The sequence below is a fragment of the Plecotus auritus genome (genome assembly GCF_963455305.1).
Source record: "Plecotus auritus genome assembly, chromosome: 6".
NCBI classification, from domain to species: domain Eukaryota; kingdom Metazoa; phylum Chordata; class Mammalia; order Chiroptera; family Vespertilionidae; genus Plecotus; species Plecotus auritus.
The window spans coordinates 178,087,958-178,106,211 of NC_137773.1; the positions used below are offsets into that span (position 1 = coordinate 178,087,958).

Below are 18,254 nucleotides of genomic sequence, written 5' to 3' on the forward strand. Positions count from 1 at the left end.
CAAATGCTGGCACCCGTGGGGAGGGGAACCAGGCTTTGTGTCAAGGATGGCCCCGGCCCACGTGGCTCCGTGGTGAGCGTTGAGCTATGAACCAGGAGGTCACGGTTCGATTCCCAGTCAGGGCACAGGCCCGGGTTGTGGGCTTGAATCCCAGTGGGGGGCGTGCAGGAGGCAGCTGGTCCATGATTCTCATCATGGATGTCTCTCCCTTTCCCTTCCTCTCTGACATCAATAAAAATAAACGTTTTGCAAAAGAAAGAAAGACCAATTAGCCCTGCTGGTCGGAGCATCGGCCGCTGCGCGGAAAGGTGGCGGATTCAGTTCCAGGTTGGGACGTTTAAGCGGCAACCGATGGATGTTTCTCTCCCCCTCCCATTTTCTAAAATAATAATAACTTTAAGAGGGGCTATGTGTTGTCATGTTGAAGGGTTTTGCAGCATGTTGGGCTGCTAGGCAATGACGGCCATTAGGCGGAATCAGAGGACACTGGGAGTGAGATTAGTTTCGGCAACATGTGAGTCACACATATCATGTTACTGAGTAAAGTGAACCGACTGTCACCTGCGAAGGAGCGTGCCGCCAGCACCTGGGGCTGCGCGCAGGCCTGTGGGCCCCGTTTCCTCACGGGGAAGCTTCCCGTGTGGCAGGCCCAGGTCAGCGTCTGCCACACCCCGTGAGTGGCCACAGGCCTGGCGGCGGGAGGGTGGGGGCAGCGTGACCCTGTGCTATTTCCACGGGGCACCCTGAGAGGACGCCCACCCCGCTCCAGGCAGGGCCCTGGGCTGGTGACCTGATGTCTGGGGGACGGCTGGGGTGGGGGGGGCACCCTCTCCTGCAGCCAGGTCTCCGTGGGCAGCCGTCCGGGTACCTTGTTCTACTTGTTCTACACCTCGGGGGGTCCCACTGCGTCTCTCCACGCCTCTCCTCTGGCAGCTCAGCACTGCTCCTGGCCCTGCCACCCAGGTCCTGGTCTCTGCATTGAAATCGGGAACCATTTCTGCCCTGGCCGGTGTGGCTCAGTGGATAGAGCGTCGGCCTGTGGACTAAAAGGTCCCAGGTTTGATTCCGGTCAAGGGCACAAGCCCAGGTTGTGGGCTCGATCCCCAGTGTGGGGCGTGCAGGAGGCAGCCGATCCATGATTCTCTCTCATCGTGGATGTTTCTATCTCTCCCTCTCTCTCTCTCTCTCTCTGACATCAATAAACATATATTAAAAAAAGAAAGGAGAAATCAGAAGCCATTTCAACTGGAGTGTCTCCACTCAGAAGCCCCGGCCCACGGGAAACAGTGACGATGGCGTTTGTCATGGGTTGAACTGTGTCCCCCAACCACCAGTCACACCCTGAAGACTGCAGCCCCAGCACCTCACAATGCCACCTTACCTGGAAACAGGTCATCCAGGGGTAGTAAGTTGAGATGAGGTCACCCTGGAGGCAGGTGGGCCAATCAAAGCTTCCTCGCGCCTCCGGAGGGCGGGCGTGCTGCAGACACCTGGTTCCAAACGTCCAGCCGGGACCCTGAGACTAACCTGCAGGTGAAGCCGCTCAGGTGTGCAGGTCACAGCAGCCCCGCCAACGCAGACTTTCCAGAGCCCCTCCCCTCCCCCCCACCCCCACCCCCACCCCGCAAACGCACTTTCCAGAGCCCCTCCCCTTGCCGAACCGCTGCCTGACGCCTTGTTCAAGGAGCCTCTCTGGTCCTCCAGGGCCTGGGGGCGGGAGGGGGGTGCGGGGAGCTGAGCTGTCTAACCAACGCACCCCACATTTGTTTTATTTTCTTCTTATTTTTGTGAATCCTCACCTGGGGACATTTTTCATTGATTTTTAGAGAGAGAGGGAAAGACAGAGAAACATCGATGGGAGAGAAACACATCCATGGGCTGCCTCCTGCACGAGCCCCGACCAGGGCCCGGGCCAGGGAGGAGCCTGCAACCCAGGTACATGCCCTTGACCAGAATCGACCCCGGGACCCTCTGGTCCGCAGGCCGACGCTCTACCCGCAGAGGCACACCGGCTGGGCCCTCCCACGTTTATTTTGAACATATCAGTGGGCAGAGCATCGGCCTGCGGACCAAAGGGTCCCGGGTTCGATTCCGGCCAAGGGCACATGCCCGGGTTGTGGGCTCGGTCCCCGGGGGGCCTGCAGGAGGCAGCCGATCAATGATTCTCTCCCTCCCTCTCCCTCTCCCTTCTTCTCTTAAATCAATAAAAATATAAAAGAAATAGTTGATTAAAAATTAACATTACAAAAACAAAACCCGAAACCCCACGACGCTCAGGTGCCCAGGACGCTGCTCCCACCGCTGAGCCCACGGGCCAGGGCTCTGTCCGCGTGACCGGCTGGGCCCTGGCCTGGGGGGAGCATGTGGCCACGGTGCTTCCTGAGGTGAGGAGAGGGGTGGGGGGCCCGGGGCGGGGGCCCCACAGGCTTCATGTTCACGCTGGCCACGCGGGCCCTGAGGTCAGCCACCCTCTGCTGCCCACGCCCCGCCTGGCGCTGGCGTTCTGGGCGTCACTGGGTCCCGCTCCCCTTGCCAGCCCCATGGGCAGCGTGGCTCAGGGGGTGAGCGTGGGCCAGTGAACCAGGTCAGGGTGCGCTTCCCGGTCAGGGCACATATTGAAAAAAAGAGTATCTATAGCCCTAGCCGGTGTGGCTCAGTGGATAGAGCGTCGGCCTGCGGACTGAAGGGTCCCGGGTTCGATTCCGGTCAAGGGCATGTACCTTGGTTGCGGGCACATCCCCAGGAGGAGGTGTGCAGGAGGCAGCTGATCGATGTTTCTCTCTCATCGATGTTCCTGACTCTCTCTCCCTCTCCCTTCCTCTCTGTAAAATATCAATAAAATACATTTTTTTAAAAAAAGGTTCCAGCCCCAAAACTGATTCCCCTCAGCGGGGAGTGTGGCTCAAGATGCTGGCACTGGAGGTGGGGCCTGTGGGAGGGGAGAAGGCGGAGAGGTGCAGCCTCATGAATGGGGTCCCCGCCCTCCTAAGAGGCCCTCCCGCCAGGTGGGCGCGCAGGGCGGAGCCATCCGTGAGCCAGAAGCTCCCTCTCATCAGAGAATCTGCTGGCGCCTTTAAAACATATATATTTTTATTGATTTCAGAGAGGAGGGGAGGGGAGAGAGAGAGAATCACGGGTCGCCCGCCTCCTGCACGCCCCCCACTGGGGTGGAGCCCGCGCGGCACGTGCCCTTCCCGGAATCCAACTGTGCCCTCCTGGTCCCTCCTGGTCCCCAGGTCGCCCGGCTGGGCTGGTACCTTTTTTAAAGAATTAAATCTTTGTTGCCTTTTTAGAAATTGTGATGTTTTTACTGCTTTTGGAGAGAGGAAGGTAGAGAGGGGAACACCAATGGACTGCCGCTCCTTTGGGGGTCCCTAGAACTAGGGGCGCCCCCCAGGGGCTGAGCCGCAGGGACGGGGCTGGGGGGCCCTAGAAATAGGGGCGCCCCCCAGGGGCTGAGCCGCAGGGACGGAGCTGGGGGGCCCTAGAAATAGGGGCGCCCCCCAGAGGCTGAGCCGCAGGGACGGAGCTGGGGGGCCCTAGAAATAGGGGCGCCCCCCAGGGGCTGAGCCGCGTCGCGTCCTCTGAGCTAGACCCCAAGGGGGACAGGCGTTGGTTGTGCGCCTCCTGTGTGCCGCCTGGGGGCGCCGAGGTCCGCCGGGGCCACCGCACCTGCCGGGCGGCTCGCCGGACTGTTGGTGCCCATCGCGCGGGCGGGGCCGGGGACGCCTCCCCCTCCTCTTCCCCCTCCTCTTCCCCTCCTCCCCCTCCCCTTTCCCTCCGGGGCGGGGCTCCCGGGACCGCGGGGCGGGGCGGGGCGGGGTGTCCGCGCGGGTCGCCGAGACGGGGTGCGCCCGAGCCTGGCGCTTCCGGCTGGCGGTCCCGCTGCACGTCCGTCCGTCCATCCACCGCGCACCATGGCCGCGCCGGCGCCGCGGGTCCTGCTGCTGCTGCTGCTGCTGCTGCCGCCGCCTCCGGGGGGTGAGCCTAGGGGTCCCGGCCGGGGAGGGGGAGTGGGGGCGGCAGCCACGTCCCCGCCGTCCGGCCCGAGCCCAGCGCGCCCCCAGAGCTCCCCAGCCCGGACCCCGTAACCCGAGTGGTTAGCACACCTCCGGGCCTGACCTCCCCGCCCCCCGCGCCCCGCCCGAACTGACCCCCGCGCTCCGCCCGAACTGACCCCCGCGCTCCGCCCGAACTGACCCCAGACCCCAGGCTGCCGCCATCATGGTCTATCCTGGAGTTGGGGTGGCGGCTGTGGGCCCGGATGTTCTGGGGGTGGCCCCCCGGGGCTGGGGCGCGACTCCCTTGGCTTCTGTTTGCGGCTGGGAGCCCCGCCCTGCCCTCCAGGCCCTGAGATCGGAGACAAAACTCCGAGTGGTGACTGGTTGACTGTAAATCTTTTAAAATCATTGATTGTAGAGAGAGGAGGAAGGGGGAGGGAGAAACATGGATTTGCTGATCTGCTTTGTGCCTTCCCCTTGCGTCCTTGTAAGGCCGCCCTGGGGGTGGGGGACCCCCTGCCGGCGGGGCGGTTGACTGCGGACTGAAGATCCACAGGTGGGGTCCGGGCTGGGCCGTTAGGTGAGGAATGGGCACCCCCAGCCCAGGAAGCCAGAGCCGTGGGGGGTGCTTCCTCAGGGAAAGGGCCTTGTTTCCTGGGGGGCTGGGAGGGACCTGAGGGCCTGGGGTGGGAACGTGAGCAGGCAGAACCCTGGCCGGGGTCCAGGGAGGCCGGGAGAGCCCTGGCCGGAGTGTGCGAGGGTCAGAGGACACTGTCGCGGGCTCTGGGCCGAGACGGTGGCCCAGGTGTTGTGTTTGGCCCCAGCGTGGGGGCGCCGGGCGGCCTGCTGGACTGTCCCACGCTCTGCCCTCAGCTTTGCCCCGAGCAGGGCTCTGCCTGGAGCTGCCAGGGACGGAGCACCTCCCCACTCCCACCTGAGCGCTCATAGCCTCCGTGGGTGGCCACTTGCTCCCGCTGGCCCCAGGGTCCCAGATGCCCTGACCAGGCTGCGGCTCTGGAGTCTCCAGGTGACATGGCCACACCTCGGGGTGTATCCTCAGGCCTCTTCCCACAGTCGTTTGGGGCTTGGGGGACTGGCTGGTCCCACTGGGGACCTGTCCAGGCAGAACCCTGGACTGTCCCGTCCAGCTGGCGGGCACCGGCCCTGTGCTGCGCTGGCGTCAGGGTGCCTGGGTTGTGGGCTCATTCCCCCGGGGCGTGCAGGAGGCAGGTCATTCATGGCAACAGGCTGTAGTATCTGGCTGGACGGTTGCCAACCCCGTGGTCACCCGAAGTCCTGGGCCGTTGTCCACACTGTGTCCTGAGGCCCTGTCCTCACCCCGGCCTGCGGGACGTCCTTCGATCCCCCGTCTGTGGCCGAGAGCCGGGGGATGGTTCGGGCCTCAGAGCCCTGGCCCCCCGGCCGCAGGCCCCGCGCAGGGCTGTAGCCGATGGTGAGTCGGTCAGGAGACAGCCGCCATGAGCGTGCGGTCAGGGCTGGGCCCCTGAATGTAGAGTCCAGCAGGGCCTGAGCTGCTGTGGCCGAGGGCTGGGGAGAGGCGATGAGGATCAAGAATTGGCCGGCCCGGGGCCTGGTCCCGGCAGCTGGCCAGGGTGTTACTGTTCAGCGTGTGACGGGGCCTGGGCAGCTCTGGAGGAGGCCTTGAAGGCGCGGGTGGGAAACGCAGCGGGTGGGTGAGTGGGGACGGCCTGGAGTGGGCTGTCCTCCCGGACCCTCTGCCTCCGGCCCCTGCTCCGTGGGCCGCGGACGTGGTCCTCGAGCGTGTGAACCGGGCAGGCTGAGGGGGGATTGGCCCAGGCAGACCCACCCAGAAAGTTCACTCCCCATCAGAGGCAAGGGGCGGGGGGGGGGGGAGGGGAGCCTCGGGAGCTGGGGGGGCGGGGCTGTGCCTGCTGGCTGGGCTGGGGGGGGGGGGGGCTGTGCTGGTGGGATGTGGCCAGGCCTGACGTGAGGCTTCCCCTCGTGGCTACCAGTGAGCAGTGTCTCTCGCTCCAGCCCACGGGGAGGTGTGCATCGTGGCCGGTGGGGACAGCCTCTCCCCCAAGACCTGTCCCGTGTTCTGCTGCGGCACCTGCTCCAGCCAGTACTGCTGCTCCGACGTCCTCAAGAAGTCCTTCTGGAACAAGGAAGGCTGTGCCAACACTCAGGACAGGTGGGTGCGCCAGGGGTCACGGTGGGTGCGCCAGGGGTCACGGTGGGTGCGCCAGGGGTCACCGTGGGTGCGCCAGGGGTCACGGCGGGTGCGCCAGGGGTCACGGCGGGTGCGCCAGGGGTCACGGCGGGTGCGCCAGGGGTCACGGTGGGTGCGCCAGGGGTCACCGTGGGTACGCCAGGGGTCACGGTGGGTGCGCCAGCAGGGCCGAGCAGGGGAGGGAATGGCCTTGCCCCTCCTGCCTCTCAGCCCTTTCAAGATGGTGGGGGCCACCCAGCCCGCATGGCTCAGTGGTTGAGCATCCACCTAGGAACCAGGAGGTCATGGGTTCGATTCCCGGGCAGTGCACAGGCCCGGGTTGCAGGCTCGATCCTCAGTAGGGGGCGAGCAGGGGGCAGCTGATCCATGATTCTCTCTCATCATTGATGTTTCTATCTCTCTTTCCCTCTCCTTTCTTTCTCTGAACTTAATAAAAAATTAAAATTAACAAAATAAATGATAGTGGGGGGCATTGGGCCAGGGGGCCTGGGGGCGTCTCTGCTCTGGGCTGGACTCCCACACCCCGTTCAGTTAAGCTCCTGGCCCCGCTCTCCCCTCCCCTGGAGGCTCCCGCTCACCCAGCCGGGGCTAAGCAGGGTTCCCCGCTGGCCTCGTGCCCACCCTTGGGTGTACTTACGCCAACATCCCCTCCGGTGGGCGGGCACCTGGAGGGCACGGGGAAGGTCTGAGAGCAGGGATTGGCCCCGTCAGTGTACCATGGCTGTGCCCTCCTGGTGGCCCATGGATTGACACTGCCCTTTTTTTAAGAAAAGTAGCCCTGACCGGTGTGGCTCAGTGGATAGAGCGTCGGCCTGCGGACTGAAAGGTCCCGGGTTCGATTCCGGTCAAGGGCATGTACCTTGGTTGCGGGCACATCCCCAGTAGGGGGTGTGCAGGAGGCAGCTGATGGATGTTTCTCTCTCATCGATGTTTCTAACTCTCTATCCCTCTCTGTAAAAAATCAATAAAATATATTTTAAAAAAAGAAAAGAAAAGTAAAGGCCATTCATTCACGGGAGTCAGCTGTCCTCACATCATTTTGGCAGAGACTCCGAGGAGATTCTGCTGTTCTGAGAGATAGTAAGAACTTTCTCGCTCTCGCTCTCTCTGATTTTTGGGTCCTTTTAAAAGAAACACATTTCTGCCCTGGCCGGTTTGGCTCAGTGGATACAGCGTTGGCCTGTGGACTGAAGAGTCCTGGGCTCAATTCCAGTCAAGGGCACATGCCCAGGTGGCGGGCTCGATGGGGGGGCGTGCAGGAGGCAGCTAATCCATGATTCTCTCTCGTCATTGATGTTTCTAACTCCCTCTTCCTCTCTGAAATCAATAAAAATATATTTTAAAAAAAAAGAAAAACAATTTTAAATAAATAAAAGAAACACATTTCTTCTGGATAAACTTCTGGGAGTGGAATTGCTGAGTCATTGAGTGAAGGTGTTCAGTTTTGGAAGATACTCCAGTTTTTTTTTTTTGTTTTTTTTTTTAAATATATTTTATTGATTTTTACAGAGAGGAAGGGAGAGGGATAGAGAGTTAGAAACATCGATGAGAGAGAAACATCGATCAGCTGCCTCATGCACACCTCCTACTGGGGATGTGCCCGCAACCAAGGTACACGCCCCCGACCAGAATCGAACCTGGGACCTTTCAGTCCGCAGGCCGACACTCTATCCACTGAGCCAAACTGGTTAGGGCCAGTTTTGTTTTTTTAAATACACACACGCACACACACGCACACACATATATGTATGTATGTATACTTGATTTCAGAGAGAGAGAGAGAGAGAAGCATCAATGATGAGAGAGAATCTTTGATCGGCCACTCCTGCACGCCCCGTGCGGGGGATGGAGCCCACAACCCGGGCCTGTGGCCTGACCGGGAATCAAACCCGGGACCCTTCAGTCCGCAGACTGACGCTCTGTCCACTGAGCCACACTGGGCAGGGCGGGCGAGGGCGTGTATTAAAGCGTGGACAGTGGAACACGGAAGGGCCTCGGACAGAAAGGCAGCCGGAGAGGGCCTCGGCGGGGCTGCGGGTGGCTCTCCGGGAAGTAGAAGTCAGAGGCAGCGGTGAGCCAGGCGGGGCCGATGCCTCCCTGGGGAGTCAGAGAAAAGGGGGCCTTGGAGACAGGTTCGGGGGTCAGTCCCGGGCGAGCTGCTGATGCCACTGCTCCCTGGTTGCAAGCCTCGTGGGGACCCTGAGAACTGAGGGAGGAAAGAAACACGCCTGAGCCAGAAGGGGGAGGCCTGGGCGGCTTCTCGATGCTTCCTGCTGGGCGCGCCTCCTCGGAGAGCATGTTTTCCTGCCTTTCGTCGCAGGAGTGCTGGTACCAGGTGTGTTTGCTGGAAAACGCCTTTATTTCCCCTCCTTCTAAAGGGCACTTGCTTGCGGTTGCAGATTTCTGGGTGGGCAGCCACCCCCTTCGTCCCATACTTTAAGGGCCGCTGTCCCATTGTCCCCCGATGTCTGTCGTTTCTGGGGGGACATCAGCCGACAGTGGTGCTACTGCTCCTTTGCAAGTCAATGTGCCTTTTCCCTGACGGCCTTCCAGACGTTCTGCCCGTCATCGGGTTCTCAGACGTTCTGTCCGTCATCAGGTTTCCAGACGTTCTGTCCGTCATCGGCCTTTCAGACGTTCTGTCCGTCATCGGGTTTCCAGACGTTCTGTCCGTCATCGGGTTCTCAGACGTTCTGTCCGTCATCGGGTTTTTAGACGTTCTGTCCGTCATCGGGTTTCCAGACGTTCTGTCCGTCATCGGCCTTTCAGACGTTCTGTCCGTCCTCGGCCTTTCAGACGTTCTGTCCGTCCTCGGCCTTTCAGACGTTCTGTCCGTCCTCGGCCTTTCAGACGTTCTGTCCGTCGTCGGCCTTTCAGACGTTCTGTCCGTCGTCGGCCTTTCAGACGTTCTGTCCGTCCTCGGGTTTCCAGACGTTCTGTCCGTCATCGGGTTTCCAGCCGGTTCACCGCGATGCGCCGAGGTGCGGCTTCCTTTGAACTGGTGCTGCCTGAGGTTTACGGCACCTCAGGGGTCACGGGCTTATTTCTCACCAGTTTGGGGAAGTTGGTGGCCGCGGTCCCTGGAAGGTTAGCTTCTGCCCCACTCCCTCCTCCCTCTCCTTCAAGTCCGACTACAGCTCTGTCAGACCTTCGGTGAACTGCCCTCCGCGTTTCACCCACCGAAACCTGTCTTTACGTCATCGGCCACCTTTCCGTGTCCTTGGGCTTCAGACGGTGTGTTTGTTTGGACCTACCCTCCAGTTCACATGTTATACCCTCAGCCGTGTCTAATTCCTTATTTATTTTAAAACTGTTTTTAATCCTCACCTGAGGATGTTTTCCCATTGATTTTAGGGAGAGTGGGAGAGACAGAGGGAGAGACAGAGAGAAACATGGATGGGAGAGAGACACATCGACTGGTCGCCTCTTGCACGCGCCCTGACCGGGGCCCGGGCCGGGGAGGAGCCTGCAACCCAGGTACGTGTCCTTGACCGGAATCGAACCCGGGACCCTTTGGTCCACAGGCCGACGCTCTATCCACGGAGCCACACCAAGTAGGGCTCTAATTATTATTATTTTTTTGTTAGGATATATTTTTATTGATTTCAGGGAGGAAGGTAGAGGGAGAGAGAGAGAGAGAAACATCCATGATGATGGAGAATCATGGATTGGCTGCCTCCTGCAAGTCCCCCACTGGGAATCGAAGCCCCATAACCCGGGGATGTGCCCTTGACCGGAATCGAACCCGGGACCTTTCAGTTCTCAGGCCGACGCTCTACCCACTGAGCCAAGCCGGCTAGGGCAGGGCTCTAATTATTAATCTGCTGTATTATTTTTCAGCCTTCGAATTTTATTATTATTATTTTATTTTATTATTATTTTTTAAATATATTTTATTGATTTTTTACAGAGAGGAAGGGAGAAGGATAGAGAGTTAGAAACATCGATGAGAGAGAAACATCGATCAGCTGCCTCCTGCACACCCCCTACTGGGGATGTGCCCGCAACCAAGGTACATGCCCTTGACCGGAATCGAACCCGGGACCTTTCAGTCCGCAGGCCGACGCTCTATCCACTGAGCCACACTGGTCAGGACTATTATTATTATTTTAATATTTCAAGTTCTCTTGAATTGTTCCACCTTTTCTTTAGTCTCCCTGAACAGGGCGTGTTACTTGAACGTCCGTGTCTGATAAACCCGTGTTGGGAGCCCCCGCACTTCTGCTGGCTGTAGCGTCTGTTGTTTTCTGTTCGTGCTGTCTGGCGGGTGTTCCTGAACATATTTTTTAAAATATATTTTATTGATGTTTTACAGATAGGAAGGGAGAGGGATAGAGAGCTAGAAACATCGATGAGAGAGAAACATCGATCAGCTGCCTCCTGCACACCTCCCACTGGGGATGTGCCCGCAACCAAGGCACATGCCCTTGACCAGAATCGAACCCGGGACCCTTCAGTCCGCAGGCCGACGCTCAATCCACTGAGCCTTTAAACCGGTTTCAGCGTTCCTGAACATTTTTGACTGTGTGTCTGACGTGGCGTTGGCAACGTTGATTGTAGAAATGTGGAGCTCGGGGTCTCCTCCAGGGAGGATGGAAGCGGCCTTCGTCAGGGACCCGGGAGGAGGAGGAGCTGAGCTGTGTCCTCAGTGTCCCCCTTCCTCTTGGGGGGCAACTTTTCAGGCTGAGGTCTAAGTGATCGGCTTCATCGGGGCCTCCCACTCGGTGGGCTCTGGGGTCCTGCCCCGCCTCTCAGCGGCCACCTGGCATCGGCGAATGCCCCCAGGAGGGAGTCTCGGGTACCAGGCTCACGCCCATGGATTTTCCCTCCCAGCCTTCCCGCCCCTGGGTCCCAGCTGGGTACTCCCCACTATGCCATTGTTTGCCAACGCTTGCACACTGATTTTTAAAAATATATATATTTTTATTGATTTTAAATTTACTTTAGAGAGAGAGAGAGGAAGGGAGAGAGAGAAACATCGATATGAGAGAGAAACGGATCAGCTGCCTTCCCCACACACGCTGACCCAGGATTGAACCCAAAACCTGAGCAGATGTCCTTGACCGGAATAGAACCCGGGCCCCTCAATCCACTGAGCCAGCCGGCCAGGGGGAGGTTATTCTTGTTAGAATCTCGGTTGCGCCTGCAGTCACTTCCCCTTTTTTCATCCCACACTTTTTCCTCTTGTATCATTTCTCCTTCTCACGGGGGCTGTCTTGCCGGATGTCGGCCAGCTTTGGTTCTGTTGATCTCCTCTGACTCTTGGTGGCTGTTTCCGTCTTCGCACTTACCTTTCTGACGTCCTTCCTTCTTTGGGGGTTGGCACGATTTTCCCCACCTTCTTGAGTTTAACACCATCTCACTATTAAAGTTCTGTTCCTTCATGATTTATTTAACCCACTGGGTGTTTTTTTTTTTTTTAATTTAAATATTTTTGTACCAGATTAATTCGTTTCCCAAGGTCTGAGTTATTTTTGGCATTTTTTTTAAACAGCTGTGACATTGAAATCCTCTATGACTGATTTTTAAAAATGTATTTTATTGATTTTTTTACAGAGAGGGAGAGGGATAGAGAGTTAGAAACATCGATCAGCTGCCTCCTGCACACCCCCTCTACTGGGGATGTGCCCGCAACCAGGCATGTGCCCTTGACTGGAATCGAACCTGGGACCCTTCAGTCCGCAGGCTGAGGCTCTATCCACTGAACCAAACAGGTCAGGGCCTATCACTGATTTGTAACTCCATCCCATTGTGGTCCGAGAAGGGACTTTGTATGGCAGCTGTCTTTTCACATCTGTTGAGACTTGTGATGTGGCCTCACGTGTGGTCTGTCCTGGGGAAGGTCCCGTGCGCTCTTGAGAAGAATGCATGGCATCGTCACCCGAGACCCTAGGAGCGTGCGTGCCATCCGCCCGGCGTGTTCCGTGTGTGCTGATGTGGTGTGTGTGTTCCTGGCGTGCTTGGTCGTGTTCATCAAGGGCTTTTCTCTCTGCACCTCGGCCAGCGTCAAGAACCTGCTGGAAGAGGCGTCCTCGTCGTTGGAGAAGGCGTCCTTGTCGCTGGAGAAGGCATCCTCGTCGCTGGCGTTCACCTCCGACATAGACACTGACCCCCTGCCCGGGTAAGTACAGCCGGCGGAGGTGGCCAGGGGGCTCGGGGGAGGGCCGTGGCACTGGGATGAGACCGTCATCGGGGTGGAGCCCCCTGAAAGTGTCCCCAGGAAGCCGTCACCGTGCCTTGATCCTTACGCTGGGACGTTGTATCCTTATCATCGTGCTGGGGATGGGAGTGACCATGGTTGGGGGGTTGGCATTTGAAAGGCCAAGGGTGGGGGTTCATGTTGACTCAGGGACGGGGTGGGCGCACTGAGAGGGAGACACGGTGATGGGTGATGGTGGTGAGTGTATCGGGATGGGCGATCGGGCCTGGCTCCCCGGCACATCCCGGAAGGCCAAGAAAACCAGGATGTCCACGGTCACCCATGTATCTCTATCTATCTATCTCTCTATCTCTCTATTTTAAAAGTTTTTAGTGACTTTATTGAAGGGAGAGGGACAGAGAGATTGAAACACTGATGAGAGAAATCAATCGGCTGCCTCCTGCTCAGCCCCCCCTGGGGATCGAGCATGCAGCCTGCGCATGTGCCCCGACACCCACATTTTAAATATCTCTGTATTATGTTGGGGCCCTTTGAGCCGTAAGTCTCTCTGGGATAAAAGATATACTAGCCCTGGCTGGTCTGGTTCAGTGGATAGAGTGTCAGCCCGCAGACTGAAGGGTCCCATGTTCGATTCCAGTCAAAGGCACGTATCCCCGGACCCGGTTAGGGTGCGTGCAGGAGGCAACCAGTGAATGTGTCTCTCACATCGATGTTTCTCTCTCTCTCCCTCCCGCCCTTCCACTTTCTCAAAAAAAAAAAAAAAAAAAAAAGAATGGGAAAATAGGGTCCGTGAGGATTAACAAAAAACAAATAAAAAGACATGCTAGTCTGAGGTTAGGTCCGAAAATCTGTGGAAGAAAAAAACAGTGTTTCTGTGGGAAGTACTCACAGGGTCCTCTGATCATGAATTCCTAAGTGGGCAGGTCCCTTATCTACGAAGAGGCTTATCTTTTCGTTTTACTTTTCAGAGGGGGCGGAGGGGAGAGGGAGAGAAGCGTGTATGGCCCGAGAGGCTGGCCTGGGCCCTGGGCAGCCCCAAGCTGGTTGCCTGCGAGGTCGCACCTGCTGTGGCTTTAAGAGGCTCCGGCTTCCTGCCTCTGACGTCAGGGGAGGCAGGGCCCGGGGTTCGCTTTCCTTTTCCCCCGAAAGAGGAGGCGAGAGAGGAAAGGGGAGGAGATGAAATGGAGTGACCCAGGATGGGAAGAGGGAAGTTCGGCGGAGGACCCTGAGTGAGGGAGGCGGCCATGGGGTGAGAGTGGGCGTGTGTGTGTGACACAGACAGACAGACAGACAGACAGGCAGCCAGCCAGAGGGAGAGCTGAGCGATGGCCTGCCCTCCGGGTCACTGAGTCTGGGAAAGTGTTTCCTGGAGCTCGCGGGGAGGGAGGGGCGATGCGGGGCCTCTGGGCGGGAAGACACCTGCTCCGGGCTGCGCGTCCCGCGAGTGCTTTGCAGCGAAGGGCCTGCCCCTCTGTCCCCGGGCTCTGGAACCCCCGGGGCCCTGTCGGCCCTGAAAGTCCGTGTGGTGACCCTCCGGTCCAGCCTGCTTCTTGCGAGATCCTGGCTCTCATGGGGCCGGCGGGGAGGCCTCCCTTCCCAGGAGGCAGCCCCGCGTGTCTGTCGCGGGGCGGGGGGGGGGGGGGGGGCTCTTTTCCCACCGGGAAGCCCAGGGGTGCACGTGAACCCCTGGCGCAGGCAGGGCGCCCCGGGACAGCCCTGCCCGGACCGAGCCTGCAGCGCAGAGGCTGGCTCCCCACTGCCCTGGGCACGCGGGCTGCTGCTCTCCTGCAGCGTCTGCCCGTCCAGGCCCTGTGACCTCCGCCACCGCCTGCTACAGGGCCTGCGGGCTCCCAGGGGCGGACTTGGTCTGTCTCGCCCATCACTGCGTTTTTGGCTTAAACCACGGCGCCTGGCCGTGGTTTGTGCTCGATGACCAGGTGCTGGTGGTTGGCGGGTGGACGAGACGTGGGGCCGCGGGGGGGGGGGGGGAAGGGGAGGGGACAGACACAGACTCACAGCCGGTCTACCCCGGAGGAAACGGAGGTTGTGGGTTCCAGCCACACGCCCCGGAAGCGGCTCTGACCGCGCAGCCCAGCGTTTCCATTTCAAGGAGGGGTGCCCGGGGTGGCGGGGTCCTGGCTGGGCCGAGGCCCCGGGTCATACCGGCTCTTTGGCAGGTTCGGGGCCACCATAGCCATCGGCCTGACCATCTTTGTGCTCTTCATCGTCACCATCATCGTGTGCTTCACCTGTTCCTGCTGCTGTTTGTACAAGATGTGCCGCCGCCCCCGCCGTAAGCAGGACCCCGCCCCCACCCCGCCCGCCGCGCCCGGGGGCCCGGAGCGCCCAGGCCCTGATTGGGTTACGCTGGAGGGAGGGCGGGGCTAGGAGCCCCCAGGCCCTGATTGGGTTACGCTGGAGGGAGGGCGGGGCCAGGGGCGCCCAGGCCCTGATTGGGTTGCGCTGGAGGGAGGGCGGGGCAAGCCGAGGGTCCTGATTGGGTTGCGCTGGAGGGAGGGCGGGGCAAGCCGAGGGTCCTGATTGGGTTGCGCTGGAGGGAGGGCGGGGCAAGCCGAGGGTCCTGATTGGGTTGCGCTGGAGGGAGGGCGGGGCAAGCCGAGGGTCCTGACGAGGTTCTCTCTGCAGCGGTGGTGACCACCACCACGGCCACCACTGTGGTGCACACCCCGTACCCCCAGCCTCCAGGCGTGCCGCCCAGCTACCCCGGGCCGTCGTACCAGGGCTACCACCCCATCCCCCCCCAGCCAGGGATGGTGGCAGCACCCTACCCGGCGCAGTACCCACCCCCTTACCCGGCCCATCCCGTGGGCCCGCCGGCCTACCACGAGACCTTGGCTGGTGAGTACGGTGCCCGCTCTGCCCTGCCCGGCTCCCGCTCCCGCGGCGCCCACAGCCCCCTCTTCCTCTTTGTTCTCAGGGGATGCAGCCATGGCCTATCCTGCCAGCCAGCCTCCTTACAACCCAGCCTACATGGACCCCCCGAAGGCCACCCGCTGAGCGCACTGCATCTCTGGCTGCCACTTGATGCGTCGCGTGCGCGTGTATATGCGTGTGTGCGTGTGTGTGTGCGCGTGTGTGTATGTGTGTATGTGTGTATGCGTGTGCGTGTGCGGCTATGCAGGCACGGCCTTTCTCCCTGTGCGGTGTGTGTTGCCCTGTTTGTACACTTGTGATGACAAGGTGGGGACGCTCCTCACCAGAGTTGCTGGAACCGTTCTTGGTTCTCTTCCTCACTTCAAATTATGCTTCCTTGAAATCTCAAGCAAAACTCAAAGAAAGGGGGGAGTTCCTGGCCAGACCGCCCAGGGAGGCCAGGTGGGGCCGTGGTCACTAGGACAGCCCAGCTTTTTGTGGGCAGAGAGCACCACGCTTGGGGTGTGCAGGGGCCAGCCCCCTTGAGGCCATGCCTGACCCGGGGCCAGCCCCCTTGAGGCCATGCCTCCCCCAGGTGTGGCCTCCCTTCGCAGAGCAGAGCTGGGATGCCGGGCAGTGGGTGGGCCGGGCTAAGCTGGATTTTGGTCCCCGAGTTCCCTGGAGCCAGGAGCATTCCTGCACCTCCAGGAGACCATCTGGAGGCCACACCTGCCTCGGTGCTGACTGCCCTGGCCCCAGCACAAGTGGTCAGGGTGGCCTCTGTCCACCTACACACTCAGGTGTCCTCCCTGCAGTCTTTGTTACACTTTTAGCCAAACTTTTTTTTGCCTCTTTTCTGTTTTAAAATGTTGCTGAGGCTGAAACCCCTGGGTCCTAGAGGGACATTGTCCCAGAGGAGAAGGACCAGCTGACCTGACAATTCCTGCCTCACACCAGCTCCTGGACCCTCGTTCCATTGTCCTGGCAGCGGGGACACTGGGCCACCAGCCTCTGGACCCGGGTGGAGGGGCCCCGGGTGGCTGCTGGCCCAGATGCGAATACCTCGGTGTCCTGTCCTCTGTGACTGTCCTGCCAGATCTGTCTCAACTTTGTACTGTTGATGCGTTTCTGAGTCTGGGATCTGCACCTTTGTTTATAATAAATGCAGACATTTGGAGCTACTGGCCTCCCTTCTTCAAAGATTTAAAAAGATTGATTTTTAGAGAGGATGGGAAAGGAACGTCAACGTGAGAACAAATCGTTTGGCTGCCTCCTGCACGCTCTCTGCTGGGGATCAAGCTGGCAACCCGACATGTGCCCTGACCAGGAGTCGAACCAGCAGCCTTTTGGTGCCCGGGAGGTCGCTCAGCCAATGGAGCTGCACCGGCCGGGGCTGCCTTGGGCAATGGGCCCGGTACCGGTTCCATCCAGCACTTGGACTTACGGGTTTTCCCTGCTAGCATTGGGCTCAGACGTCTGACCATCCTGCGAGGGAAGATGAGGGACAGAGGGACAAGGATGTGCTGCCTTCTGGGGGCCTGAGCTGGGCAGAGGTGCAGGGGCTCCGAGGCTGCGAGGAAGTAGAGGCACGTGAGCACTCAGGTGGGCGTCTTTATTGTGGGGCTTTCCTCTCAGCTACTGCTCAGGCGCCCTGGGACAGCCCATACAGCGTGGCCAACGCCACGGTCAGCAAGGCCAGCAGGCTCAGGGGGGCCAGGAGCCCCTCCCTGGGCGAGGATCCAGGGCCCTTCCCCGGAGGAAGGATGCTGGCCCCAAGGCTGGGACTGGCATGCCTGGCTCTGCCCAGGAGTGCAGAGGCCGTGGCAGCAGGTGACCTGGAGTTGGCTCCAGTGGAGGCTGTGACCCCGTACATGGGCTCGACGGCACTGAAGGGCCTGGCGTGGGCATCCACCCACTGCAGCAGGGCCTGGGGCCTCCACTGGCAGATGCTGAGCAGGGCGAGGACGTCCCCCTCGGCCGTGTGCGAGTCCGGTGGCGCCTGCCCGTAGAGGCGGGTGTAGATGCTGCCCAGGCTGTAGCTCTTGCGCGGGCCCTGCTCTGGGGACCTGCCGGCCTGCTCCAGAGCCTTCAGGGCGGCGATGCTGTCCACACAGAAGCCACCATCCAGCGCGCTGGCGAGGCCGAGCGCGGCCAGCTCTGCCCGGAGCAGGGGGAAGTCGTAGCGGTCCCCGTTGTGCGCCACGAGGCACCAGGGCTGCGGCTGGCGCTGCAGGAAGGCTCGGAGCAGGTTGACCAGGTTGGCGTCGAAGCACTGGCGCCCGTGTGCTGCCAGCGCCGCCGTGCTCAGGCTGGTGATCTTGCTGGCCTCGGGGCTGCAGGCCTTCCCTGGAGCCACACACAGGGAGAGCTTGTCCACCACGCGGGGTGGGGCAGGCGCCGTGGGGGGCCACTGCGGGGCGGGCGGGCTCTCCAGGGCACATCTGTGCACGGCCAGCAGGCACAGCTCTGTGATCTTGGGCTGGGAGAAGGGCAGGCCGGTGGCCTCCAGGTCCAAGAAGATCAGGGTCTGCATGGGGCCTGGGGGCGGGGCCTGCGAGCTCATGGTGGACGTCTGCCTGGGCCTGGGAGGACAGAGGGGGTGAGTGCCCGGGAACGTGGTGTGAGGGTGGCAGGCACCGCTCTGGCCCCCGCACAGGTGGGCTCGGTGGCTGAGCTCCAGGACCCACTTTCCGGGCAGGAAGCCAGAGGGGCAGGTGGCGTCTTGTGGGATCAGCTCTCAACGGGGGAGGTTTGTTTCTCCCTAGTCCCACTTGGTCTGGGGGAGGGGGCGGAGCCCTTGGCCTTCCCACCCTGCCCAGCCCCAGGGGTCCTCACTTACCGCGCGGCAGGCAGCCAGGTGGGTGGCAATCACTCCCGCACGGAACACCGCACACGCGTTCTCGCTGCTGGCCCCAGAGGCGGGAAGTGAAACTTAGCCAGAGCCCGCCTACAGCTGGTGTGGCTGGGCCCGCCCTGCTCGTCAGCCTGCCTGGTTCCTCTCTTGCCA

General features: G+C 60.5%; 2 protein-coding genes across 3 annotated transcripts; one reads left to right on the top strand and one right to left on the bottom strand.

Moving 5' to 3' along the window:
- Positions 1-3,810: 3,810 nt before the first annotated feature.
- SHISA5 (shisa family member 5) lies at positions 3,811-16,424 on the top strand. Of its 2 annotated transcripts, XM_080676969.1 has the most exons (6): positions 3,811-3,981; positions 6,018-6,174; positions 12,218-12,334; positions 14,551-14,666; positions 15,020-15,232; positions 15,312-16,424. In XM_080676969.1, exons 1-6 carry the CDS (start codon positions 3,918-3,920, stop codon positions 15,389-15,391), a joined length of 747 nt encoding a protein of 248 aa, XP_080533095.1. In that variant the 5' UTR covers positions 3,811-3,917; the 3' UTR covers positions 15,392-16,424. The 2 variants fall into 2 exon arrangements, with proteins under 2 accessions (XP_080533095.1, XP_080533096.1); XM_080676970.1 differs by lacking the exons at positions 3,811-3,981; positions 6,018-6,174; positions 12,218-12,334 and adding an exon at positions 13,505-13,622.
- A 465-nt stretch (positions 16,425-16,889) lies between these two features.
- Positions 16,890-17,810, bottom strand: TREX1 (three prime repair exonuclease 1; the record flags this gene model as incomplete). Its single annotated transcript, XM_080676963.1, has 1 exon — positions 16,890-17,810. The coding sequence occupies one exon, from the start codon at positions 17,808-17,810 to the stop codon at positions 16,890-16,892; it is 921 nt and encodes a 306-aa protein (XP_080533089.1).
- Positions 17,811-18,254: the final 444 nt, after the last annotated feature.